The sequence below is a fragment of the Bos grunniens genome, chromosome 26 (genome assembly GCF_055505025.1).
Source record: "Bos grunniens cultivar Pamir isolate PY7600 chromosome 26, Bosgru_T2T1.0, whole genome shotgun sequence".
Taxonomy (NCBI): domain Eukaryota; kingdom Metazoa; phylum Chordata; class Mammalia; order Artiodactyla; family Bovidae; genus Bos; species Bos grunniens.
The window spans coordinates 17,506,244-17,519,126 of NC_141190.1; the positions used below are offsets into that span (position 1 = coordinate 17,506,244).

General features: G+C 39.8%; 1 protein-coding gene across 1 annotated transcript in view; it reads left to right on the forward strand.

Annotated features, from left to right (window-relative positions):
* CC2D2B (coiled-coil and C2 domain containing 2B) overlaps nucleotides 1-12,883 on the forward strand; it is a 108,097-nt gene that overhangs the window by 56,797 nt on the left and 38,417 nt on the right. The window contains exons 20-21 of the mRNA XM_086378889.1: nucleotides 6,969-7,061; nucleotides 10,762-10,853. Of these exons, the coding sequence (XP_086235015.1) occupies nucleotides 6,969-7,061; nucleotides 10,762-10,853 (185 nt within the window). The remainder of the gene's footprint in view (nucleotides 1-6,968; nucleotides 7,062-10,761; nucleotides 10,854-12,883) is intronic.

The following is a 12,883-nucleotide window of genomic DNA, read 5'->3' on the forward strand; positions in this document are numbered from 1 at the left end:
CTAAGTAGCTTCAATCGTGTTCGACTCTTTGCACCCTTATGGACTATAGTCCTCCAGGATCCTCTGTCCATGGGATTCTGCAGACAAGAATACTGGAGTGCGTTGCCATGCCCTCCTCCAGGAGATCTTCCCAGCCCAGGGACTGAACCCGTGTCTCATGTCTCCTGCATTGGCAGGCAGGTTCTTTACCAGTAGTGCCACCTGCACACGTAATAAATTTGCTGAAGATGATACCCACTTTTAAGAATAAATAGCTACTTTTTTTATTTTAAAAGGAAAATTGTACCTCTATAATAGAGAAATCTAGTTGTTACCACCTTGACTTAGTGATCCAGCTTAATCTTATTAAGTGTGGTAGGCAGAATAATGGCTCCCTAAAGATGTCTACTCCCTGATGCCCAGAACCTATGAAAATGTAATGTACCTTGCTTAAAATAGGGAGATTGTGGTCGATTATCCGGGTGGACCTAATTTAATTGTATGAGCCTTTACAAGCAGAGAAAACTTTCCAACTAAGAGCAAAAGAAAGATCACTTTTGCAATAGCAGGAGAAATCAGAGGAATTCCAATCATGAGAGGGACTCAGCATGTAGTTGCTGGCTCTGAGATTTAGTGGTCCACCTGTGAAGACTGGAGAGCTATCTCTAGACGCTAAGAGTGGGCCTGAACTCACAGCCAGTGAGGAAATGAGACCTCAGTTCTGTAACCGTGAGATATTAGATTCTGCCAACCATCTAGATAAGCCTAGAAACAGATTCTTCTCAGAGTCTGCTAGTGAGAACCTAGCTGGCCTAAACCTTGGTATTAGCCTTGTGAAACCTGGAATAAATAGCTAACACCACTGTAAGTAATTCCATTTGTATCATGAGACAATCTAGGCTTCTAACCTACAAAACTCAGAGATAATAAATTTGTGTTGTCTGGAGCCACTAAATCTGTGATAATTTGTTCCAGCAGCAATAGGAAACTAAAACATTGATAAAGGACAGGCAGATATTATTGCCTCCTAATGTGATACAACATGAAATACACAGCACTACATGTTTGAAATACCCTTGTCAAAAATGTATTACCCGAATCAAATTAAGACTTGGTTTTTTTTAATGAGAAACATAAGGAATAGAGAAACAAGTTAAATAGCACCACAAGGAACCAGTCAGACAAATATGAAATGTGGGACTACTGGCTAGGAAGTGCAGCTGTTTTTCTGTTACATTTTGATCCCTTTAAAAAGCCATCATTTTTAGACTTAAATAGACATTTCTCCAAAGAAGACATACAAGTGGCCAACAAGTACATGAAAAGACAGATGCTCAATATTGTTATATGTTCAGTTCAGTTCAGTCGCTCAGTCGTGTCCGACTCTTTGTGACCCCATGAATCGCAGCGCACCAGGCCTCCCTGTCCATCACCAACTCCCAGAGTTCACTCAGACCCACGTCCATCGAATCAGTGATGCCATCCAGCCATCTCATCCTCTGGCGTCCCCTTCTCCTCCTGCCCCCAATCCCTCCCAGCATCAGAGTCTTTTCCAATGAGTCAACTCTTTGCGTGAGGTGGCCAAAGTACTGGAGTTTCAGCTTTAGCATCATTCCTTCCAATGAACACCCAGGACTGATCTGCTTTAGGATGGACTGGTTGGATCTCCTTGCAGTCCAAGGGACTCTCAAGAGTCTTCTCCAACACCACAGTTCAAAAGCATCAATTCTTCGGTGCTCAGCTTTCTTCACAGTCCAACTCTCACATCCATACTTGACCACTGGAAAAACCATAGCCTTGACTAGACGGACCTTTGTTGGCAAAGTAATATCTCTGCTTTTGAATATGCTATCTAGGTTGGTCAATAACTTTCCTTCCCAGGAGTAAGCGTCTTTTAATTTCATGGCTGTTATATGTTAGATATAACAAATTAGTTAGCAAATCAAAACTACTATGAAGTATCACCTCACTCCAATCAGAGTAGCCATCATTAACAAGTCTACAAATAGAAAATGCTGGAGAGGGTATGGAGAAAAGGGAACCTTCCTACACTGTTGGTGGGAATGTAAATTGGTGTAGTCGCTATGAAGAACAGTATGGAAGTTCCTTAAAAAAACTAAAAATAGTGTTACCATATGATCCAGCAGTCGCACTGCTCGGCATATATCCAAAGAAAACTCTTAATTCAAAAAGATACATGCGTCCCAATGTTCATAGCAGCAGTATTTATAACAGCAAGGCATGGAAGGAACCTAAGTATGCATCTAATGGATAAAGAAGATGTGGTAGTGTATATATACACTTGGCCGTAAAAAATAATGACATAATTCCATTTGCAGCAACATAGGTGGATCAAGAGATTATCATACTACATGATAATCATGTAGTAAGTCAGAAGGAAAAAGACAAATGATACCATCTTCAATTTAGGAATTGCATTTCAAAGTCTTAAAAAAGAGAGCTGTGCATTTATGTGCTCATACATGTACATCCCTTGATTTGCTAGGAATTTCCAGGCTGTAATCAGTAGCGGTTTTCTAGAATTGTGTAAAGCTATCATTTGGCCATCTTATGTAAAACATGTTCTCAGTAAAATAAAATGAAAAAAATATATATGATACCACTTGTGGAATCTGAAGAAAAGATAGAAATGAACTTATTTTAAAAACAGAAATAAGACTCATGGACATAGAAAACAAATTTACCAATACCAAAGGGGAAAGGGAATGGAGGAGGAATAAATTAGGCATTTGAGATTAGCAGATACAAGCTATGCTATGCTAAGTCACTTCAGTCGTGTCCGACTCTGTGTGACCCTATAGACGGCAGCCCACCAGGCTCCCCCGTCCCTGGGATTCTCCAGGCAAGAACACTGGAGTGGGTTGCCATTTCCTTCTCCAATGCATGAAAGTGAAAAGAGAAAGTGAAGTCGCTCAGTCATGTCCGACTCTTAGCGACCCCATGGACTGCAGCCTACCAGGCTCCTCTGTCCATGGGATTTTCCAGGCAAGAGTACTGGAGTGGGGTGCCATTGCCTTCTCCGAGATACAAGCTACCATATAGAAAATCAATAAACGACAGGTTCCTACTGTATAACACAGGGAACTTTATCCATATCTTGTAATAACTTATAATGGGAAAAAATTTGAAAAAATATGAACAGTGATTGGTGGGAAAACAGCAGCAGTTGGTAAAATTTGGATATTAGAATATTAAGTATATTGATAATTGAATTATAGATATATTGGGAAATTGTTAATTTTGTTGTCTGTGATTATGGCACTGTGAATGTGTCCATAGTATTTGGAGATTCATACTGAAGTATTTAAGAGTGAAGTGTCATCATGCTATAATTTACACTGAGATATTTTAGCCAAAAAAAGAAAAGAAATAGGTTAAACAAATGTGGCAAAATGTTAATTACTTAACCTAGAGACTAAGTACATAGATTTTAACCGCCTTTCTCATTTTCTGTATGTTTGAAAAACTTAAGGAAAAATTAGAGACAAAAAATAAATAACATTCTATACACCAATAAAAACCCACTAAAAATGTAATTTAGCAAAGATACACCTTACAGTAGCAATAAAAACTCTTAAATACACAGGAATACATTTAACAAAACATGTACAAAACTTAATGGAGAGAATTGTAGGACATTTTGAATGATGTAAAATTAGATTCAGACTTCACAAAAGAAATAAATACCATGTGTAATGAAGATTACCCATGAAATCCGAAACTCCATTTTTTAAATTAATTTTTAAAATACTTTACAGTATTGTGTTTCTACTGTACAGCAAAGTGAATCGGCTATACGTATACATATATCCCCTCTTTGTGGGATTTCCTCCCCTTTCAGGTGACAACAGAGCATCAAGTAGAGTTCCCTGTGCTATACAGCAGAGTCCCATTAGTTATCTATTTTATACATAGCATCCATAGCATATATATGTCAATCCCAGTCTCCCAATTCCTCCCCCCACCCCACTTCCCTCCTTGGTATCCATACATTTGCTCTCTACATCTGTGTCTCTACTTCTGCTTTGAAATGCAAAACTTTAAATGGATATCTTAATCTTGGACAGGAAAGTATTTCTTAAACAAAGCACAAAAAGTATAAATTATAAAGAAGTAGAATAATTAACTTGATAATATTACAATTTAAACCCCACAAATTAGGAAAAGCTATTTGTAAGTTCAGTTCAGTTCAGTTGCTCAGTCGTGTCCGAGTCTTTTCGACCCCATGAATCACAGCATGCCAGGCCTCCCTGTCCATCACCAACTCCTGGAGTTCACTCAGACTCACGTCCATCGAGTCAGTGATGCCACCCAGCCATCTCATCCTCTGTCGTCTCCTTCTCCTCCTGCCCCCAATCCCTCCCAGCATCAGAATCTTTTCCAATGAGTCAACTCGTCACATGAGGTGGCCAAAGTACTGGAGTTTCAGCTTTAGCATCATTCCTTCCAAAGAAATCCCAGGGCTGATCTCCTTCAGAATGGACTGGTTGGATCTCCTGCAGTCCAAGGAGCCCGCCAGTTTCATAGCTGTAGCTGATGTGCAAAAGGATTTCCCCGCTGACCTTCACGTTGCCATAGTCTCCTGTCTCACTGTAAACACTCATCATGCTGTTCAGGCTGGTTGTTGACAGGCCACTCGCTAGACTGTGAGTATTTGAAGAAAACCGGGAGGACACTAAGTCATCAATGCCATCTTCCATCTCTTCTAAGGAATCCAAGTCTTTGTCCAAAGCCCCAGGGACAGATTTGCTCCTTATGCTTATAGTATCCTCTAAGTCTTCTGTAAATGACCCGCTCAAATCTAACTCAGATCGACTCCGGTCTGAGGAGAGGGAGGCCCGGGACACTGCTATGGATGGTGTGCTGGAAGGTTTTCGGCGATGAGTCTTTGTGAGGTCCTCAGAGGTGCTTTCAATGGCAGCCAAATCGGTGGAATTTTCAAAACCACGTTCTCGACTGCTGACTGAGGTCACGCTGCGGGTGCTGGGGGCCGGTGACCTCGGAGTGCCTGGGGTCATTTTTTTTTTTTTTGCTATTCGGAAAGTGAATTTAATGAAAAAGATATTACACTTTGCAGCAAGTACAGAGTGGCACAAAGCTTTGGTCTGGGGGACACAATCCATACAGAAGCTTAGAAGTAGGCATATTAAGTGTTTAAGCAAGAGTCTTCTCCAACACCACAGTTCAAATAGTTAATAAAAATTAACATCCAGAGTATTTAAGTAAATCTTACAATTTAATACTTTTTAAAGAAAATACAGTGATATGAAATAATAATATAATATTTTGTTTGTTTAGTCACTCAGTCATGTCTGACTCTTTTGTAATGCCATGGACTATAGCCTGCCTAGCTCCTCTGTCCATGGGATTTCCCAGACAAGAGTACTGGAGTAGGTTGCCGTTTCTTTCTCCATGGTATCTTCCTGATCCAGGGATGGAACCTGCATCTCCTACATTGGCAGGTGAATTCTCTACCACTGAGCCACCTGGGAAACAGTATAATGGGAAATAATATAGTGTTGTTCGTTCACTCAGTCATGTTCGACTCTTTGCAACCCCATGGACTGCAGCACGCCAGGCCTCCCTGTCCTTTACTATCTCCCGGACTCTGCTCAAACTCATATCCATTGAGTCGGTGATGCCATCCAACCATCTCATCCTCTGTTGTCCCTTTCTCCTCCTACCTTCAATTGTTCCCAGCGTCAGAATCTTTTCTAATGAGTCAGCTCTTCGCATCAGGTGGCCAAAGTATTGGAGCTTTAGTTTCAGCATCAGTCCTTCCAATGAATATTCAGGATTGATTTCCTTTAGGATTGACTGGTTTGATCTCCTTGCTGTGCAAGGGACTCTCAAGAGTCTTCTCCAACACCACAATTCAAAAGCATCAGTTTTTCAATGCTCAACCTTTTTTATGGTCCAACTCTCACATCCATATATATAATATAATATATCCTTAGGTAAAAGTGGTTACTTGCCAACAGAATTAATTTCAAGGTTTCTTATGGATAATTAGAAAATAAATTACTTTCAGATAATTTGTCTACTGTAAAGATAATTCATAATTTTTGTGGTGTCTTTAATGTTCTCTATAATATAAAATAATTTTTATGTGCTTTAGGAACATATCCCATACATGCAGATGTAATAGATGTGGATTTATTTTAAATTATATAAATGAGGCATCCTGACAAATAATCATACCAACTGCTATATGTAAAATTAAAGTTATTGATTATGGTCAACATATTTTGATTACTTACTACATGCCACACACATTGTAAATATTGTTTTAGCTAAATCTCACAGCAATCCTGTGACATGTTAATAGTAATTATATTATTACAAAAGAGGAAACTGAGATCTGCAGTAGTTAATCAACTTTTCCCCAAACCACACAGTTAGTAAATGTCAGGGCCAACTTGAATCCAGGACTATGACCTCCAAAGCCCACCAACTTGAACATTATATATACTCTAATGTTAATAGTTCCCATTTCTTTTGTTTCTAATGATACCAGGTAAATAGGCACATGAAGAATAGTTCTCAGTTGTCTTTACATCTTCTTACCATTTTCTCAATTGCAGTTTTTTTTCCTCAATCATTACTTAGTTTTAAAAGATGAATGAAACTCTTCCTAGAAGAAAACAAAATATAATGGTTCTTCGCTAATTCTCAGAGGGAAGAATCTTAAAGAAACATTCTCTCCGCCCAATTCCAGAGTGTTGCCAATATCTCCTACACATAAACTGAAATGAGTAGTTAATATTTCATTGCAGCATATCATAGCTAAACTTTGTTACATTCAAGAAGTGAAACTAGGATATTACCCTGGTGGTCCAGTGGTTTAAGATTCTGCACTTCGCGGGCAGGGGGCACGGCTTCGATCCTTGGTTGGGGAACTAAGATCCTGCATGTTGCATGGCATGGCCAAAAAAAAAGTGAAACTAATTTAATTTCTCTACTTACAGGAATATGAAAGTCAGATAGAAAAGGATATGTCCATTTCAGATGTGAATTCTATTACTGCACAAAGGATTAATTCTGCCAATTTTCTGAAAAAGGTAACAACAAAATAACATTGTCAGTGTGTTTGAATTTACTTTTGTGAAAACTAGTCTGCTGGATGCATAGCATAGTACTATACTCTTCCCAGAGAGTCAGACGGGCAGACCTGGTTGCTCCTCACCTCTTTCTGATCACTAAGGGGTTTTCTGTTGCATTCAGACTTCTTTTTCAGAGTTAGTTACTGACCACCTGTAAATGTACACAGTTGACGTGTATTATTGATGCAACAGTTACTTCAGTTGACAGCAAACTCATTATTAGAGAATATTCCAACTTTTTCTGTGTACACCCATCTCTTCTTGACCCTGCAAATTCACCTTGAGAAATACAGCAGCATTTTGTTGGATTCCCTAGTTTTATTAACAACTCATAATGCCACACACCACAGCAGTTCAGTGGACAATAGATGGAGGACCTGCTAGGAGACAGAAAATAGTAGAGAAAGACATGCTTCAGATATTTACAGAACACCCTGCCAAAGCCTAAACCAGGTTTGAGGTGGAACCCCTCAATCAAATTCACTCCTGATTTCTTTGCACTGACCCCTCATCCTTCCACACTAAGCTTCCAGAGCACAGGGACTATATCTATAGATCCATGATGCCCAGCACTGTCCTCTTCACTCAGGAAATGTTGAGACACGTTTGAGCAGTTAATGAGGTTAGGAATAAAACCACAAGGCTGAGGAGATTTCTAAGATTTCTGCAAGAGTAGAATTGATAGCCCTTGCTATAGAGGACCAGAGAAGCCTTTCAAGATAACTTGAAAGCAGAGAGCCATGGAAAGATCTAAGAGATACACACCAAATACCTCGTAAAGACATGAGAGAAGTGACCTTGTGTGACTAGATGAGGCCTAGGCAGGTATGTGCAGACCTGTTCTGACCTCCCCATTTGTCTTTGGGCGAGTAATCTATGCACTGAGTCCTGCTTTATTGTTTTATAAAAACAGACAATAAAAATGCCTGCCTTGCTTTTCTTCTGAAGTAAAATGATAAAACTGCAAGTGCTGTGCTAGTTTGTACCCTGTTCGCTGAGAGCATGCTGGAAATGCAGACCTCTGTAGCTATCCTAGTCTGTTTCAGTACTTCCTGTTTATCATTCGCAGGTGTTTGCTCCCACTCACCCTTGCCCCTCCTACACCTTCTTTATTAACTCCATGTGCGTGTGCCAAGTCACTTCAGTTGTGTCCAACTCTTTTTGACCCTGTGGGGTGTAGCTCACCAGGCTCCTCTGTCCATGGGACTCTAGGGAAGAATACTCTAGTGAGTTGCCATGCCCTCCTCCAGGGGATCTTCCTGACCCAGGGATTGAACCCGCATCTCTTATGTCTCCTGCATTGGCTGGCGGGTTCTTTACCATTAGCACCACCTGGAAAGCCCTACTAGCTCCGTATTTCTTTTAAAAAGAGTTGAGAGGTGATTTAATAATGAGATTTATGTCTTAGGAAATAAAGAGGTATTCCTATAAGAAAGGGAACACATACCCTACTCATCCCTTCTCTTCTTTTTGATGGATAAGGAAGCCCAGGAGGGAGCAGAGGATCAGGAAGGTGGTAAGAGCACAAGTGTCTGAGGATTCTGGAACTTCATGCAGGATCCTGCAAAGGAGTGTCAAGAACATTTTGTGATTGTGTTTCAGTTCCTTGTGAAGACTTCTTTGTTATCCAGAGATAGTTTCACACACAAGTTGAAGGATACTGACTCTAATTATAGGTGCTGGAATTGTGGTTTGACATTGGAGGCCTCATAGGGCCATGGGTGTTTAAATCTGATTGTGAATTATGTGGGTTAAACTCCCTACTATGTTACTGGGGTCAGTGGTACCTGAGGCCAGGGTTGGAGCAGTAAAGTCCCAGCAGTCTCGTGGATTGCTAGATAAAGTTTTGCTGAAATATTTGTGTCTAAGAGGCCTGTAGCTCTCCTCAATTTGTCCCTTCCATTAATTTACTCAATAAATACTTAATGAGCATCTGCTGTTAATCAAGCATTATACTAGAGATTGAAATTACAGCAGTAAACAAGAGAGACTAAAATCCTTGACCTCCTAGTCATTCTAGTGGGAGAAGTCAGATAATGAACAAAATATTAGTGTATTAGATTGTGATATGTGCTCTAACAAGTAAAGTTGGAAAAGAGCACAGGTGTGTGTGGGGGGGCGGGGGGGGATGTGGGGTACAATTTTAAATAAGATGATCAAGGAAAGCCCCTGAGTAGGTAACACCAACGAAAGACCTGAAAGCTGAGGGAGCTGGAGTTGAAGCTCCAAAAAGTTAGAGTTTTCATGGGCGAAGAACATCGCAGGCTGATGGAACCACATGTGAAAACTGAGAAAGGAATATGCGTAGCCTGTGGCAGGAACAGCAAGGAGCTCAGTCTGTGTGTCGCCAGTGGAGCAAAGGAGAGAGAGAGAATGAGAGAAGGGGTGGGAGAAGGGAAAGAAAGAGAAGGAAGGGAGGGCTCCAGCACAATAATGGGGTCAGAGGGGAGAGGGATGTGGTTCACCTTCAAAGCAAGCAGTTTGTTGCCCATACAGGCTTCCCTGCTGGCTCAGACGGGAAAGAACCTGCCTGCAATGGAGGAGACCTGTGTTCAGTCCCTGGGTTGGGAAGATCCCCTGGAGAAGGGAATGGCAGACTACTCCAGTATTCTTGCCTGGGAAATTCCATAGACAGAGGAGCCTGGTGAGCTACAGCCCATGGGGTCACAAAGAGAGTAGTAACACACACACACACACACACACACACAGCAGAGTAATTCTTAGGAATTCTGTTTTTCCCATTCTACCACCTCATTTTCCTATGTAATTTAAGCAGATCACTAGTCTCTAGGTTGAGCTTCCGAGGTGGTGCTAGTGGTAAAGAACCCTTCTGCCAGTGCAGGAAGGTAAGAGATGCAGGTTCGATCCCTGCGTTGGGAAGATCACCTGGAGGAGAGCATGGCAACCCATTCCAGTATTCCTGCCTAGAAATCCCGTGGACACAGGAGCCTGGTGGGCTACAGTCCATAGGGTCGTAAAGAGTCACACACAAGTGAAGCGACTTAGCACACATGCACGTATACACAATTATCTCCAGGATGATTTGTGGCAGGACAGAAAGCGGAAATTTGCCTCGAGACACGCTTCTTCCTGGTTTCATTTCTAAAAGTCTACACCTGACGTGAAGGATGGGATTAGAGTAGAAAGGGAGGAATGTCCTTAGACTATATAGAATTTCAGAGTCCTTAGAGGAACCAATTTCTGTGGGTTCTACAAGCAGCATAGGCTTAGGGGAATGGCTCTGTTGAAGCACTGGATATCTAACCAAGCAGACAGAATGAGAACTTAAGGTCAGAATAGGATGAACTCCAAGGACATACAGAAATGCGATGACATTTCTTTGTGGATCAAGATTTGTGTGAATACAAGTGACTGCTGTAAAAACACATTCACGGGTAATCATCTTCTTTGGTGAAGAGTGATTCTGTCTATGTGAATACTCTGAGTTAGGTTGAAAAAGAGATGAGAGGGTCATAATGAGAGTGTTAGGAATGATTTTGATAATGGTAGAAAACCGAACCATACTTTCAGTTATCTAATTCCCCTTCCCATTCCTTACTTACAAAAAGTAAGAGTAACAAAAGAGTGACACCAGTAGCATTGTGTATACTTAATCTTAAAATATGAACTCTTTATTTCTTAAAAATATTTTTTGTAGATGAGAAGGTTGGTAATGAGAAGAATTGTCAAAGTTAGCAAATTTAACTTATCAGATATTGTGGCTGATTATGAAGAAATTGTATCTGCAAGGTATATATTAAAATTATTATTATTTAAGTCTGAAATATAAAGCTATAAGCTAGTTCCTTCAGAGTCCTCAAATAAGTTCTCTTTTTATATTAATGTCAAAATCCAGTTACAAAGCATAAAATGAAATATAGTGATTTAAATATTTTTAATAATTTAAAAATTCCATTTTGGACATATCTGTATGATTTATATTTTCAATTGTATAGTATTTTAGTTTTTAACCCTCTCCTTGTGGCAAGAAAAAAAAGAAAGCAAAACACCTTTGTCCCAAACTAGTTTTGCTCTCAGATCTCCCTGTCCTCCCTGATTCTGGACTGATTCTGGAAAAATCATTGGTGGTAGCACCATGCTCTAAGCCTATAATCTCCCCCTTTCAAAACTGAATCCTCAGCAAGGACTGACATAAGCACTCTGTGATCCACAAGCAGCTGAGGGGGAGCCTTTTGCTGAAGGAACTCAATTCTCATACTGTCCTATCTGTGAGACTTAAGGGTAGGAACAGGAATTAGGGATGCTACATATTTGGGAAACCACTCTGGGGCCACTTGCAGATTCTTAGTATTAACAGGAAGGTTTTAATTGGTTTAGGATGCTGAGATATATTTTGGGGGAGGGGTTTCTATTCTAAAATATACCTTGAAGTAATTCTTCTATGAGCAAGTGTTTTTAAATGAAAACGTATTTTAAAAACTTTTTATTGGGGTATAGTTGCTTTACAATGTTGTGCTAATTTCTGCTGTACAGCAAAGTGAATCTGTTGTACATATACGTATATCCACTCTTTTTTAGATTATTTCCCCATATAGGCCATTACAGAATGTTTAGTAGAGTTCCCTGTACTATCCATGGGTCCTTATTAGTTATCTATTTCATATTTAGTAGTCATATATAGTGGTGTGTGTGCTGATGGACCGGGAAGCCTGGCACGCTGCAGGCCATGGGGACTGCAAAGAGTCAGGCACGACTGAGTGACTGAACCGAACTGACCGTGATGTGAGTGTGTCAATGATGAAAACTTATTTTTTAACTTTTATTTTACATTGGAGTACAGGTGATTAACAATGTTGTGTTAGTTTCAGGCATACAACAAAGTGATTCAGTTAGACACGTACATGTATCTATTGTTTTTCAAATTCTCTTCCTAATTAGGTTGTTACAGAATATTGAGCAGGGTTCCCTTTGCTGTACAGTAGGTCCTTATTGCTTATCCATTTAAAATATAACAGTGTGTACATGTCTATCCCAAATTCCCTAACTGTCCCTCAACCCTTCCTGGCTGGTAACCATAAGTTTGTTCTCTAAGTCTATGAGTCTGTTTCTGTTTTGTAAATAAGTTCATTTGTATCTTTTTTTGGATTCCACATATAAATGATATTACACAACATTTCTTTCTCTGACTTACTTTCCTCAATATGACAGTCTCTAAGTCAATCCATGTTGCTACAAATGGCCTTATTTCATTCTTTTCAATAGCTGAGTAATATTCCATTATATATATATTAAGAAACATATATATATATATATATGTATGTGTGTGTGTATATATATATATATATATATATATATATATATATATATGCCACATCTTCTTAATCCATTCTCCTGTATATGGACATTTAGGCTGCTTCCATGTCTTGGCTATTGTAAACACACTGCAATGAGTAGTGGGGTGCATGTTCCCTTTCAGACCATGTATTTCTCTGGATACATGCCCAGGAGTGAGGTTACAGGATGATATGGTAGCTCTGTTTTTAGTTTCTTAAGGAGCCTCCAGACTGTTCTCCATAGTGGCTTCACAAATTTACATTCCCACCGACAGTGTAGGAGGGTTCTCTTTTCCCACCCTCTCCAGTGTTTATAGTTTGTGGGTTTTTTGATGATAGCCATTTTGTCTGGTGTGAGGTGATATCTTCTTGCAGTTTTGATTTGCATTTCTCTAATAATTAGCAGTGTTGAACATCTTTTCATGTGATTCTTGGTCATCTATATGTCTTCTTTGGTGAAAATGTCTGTTTAAGTCTTCTGCCCCG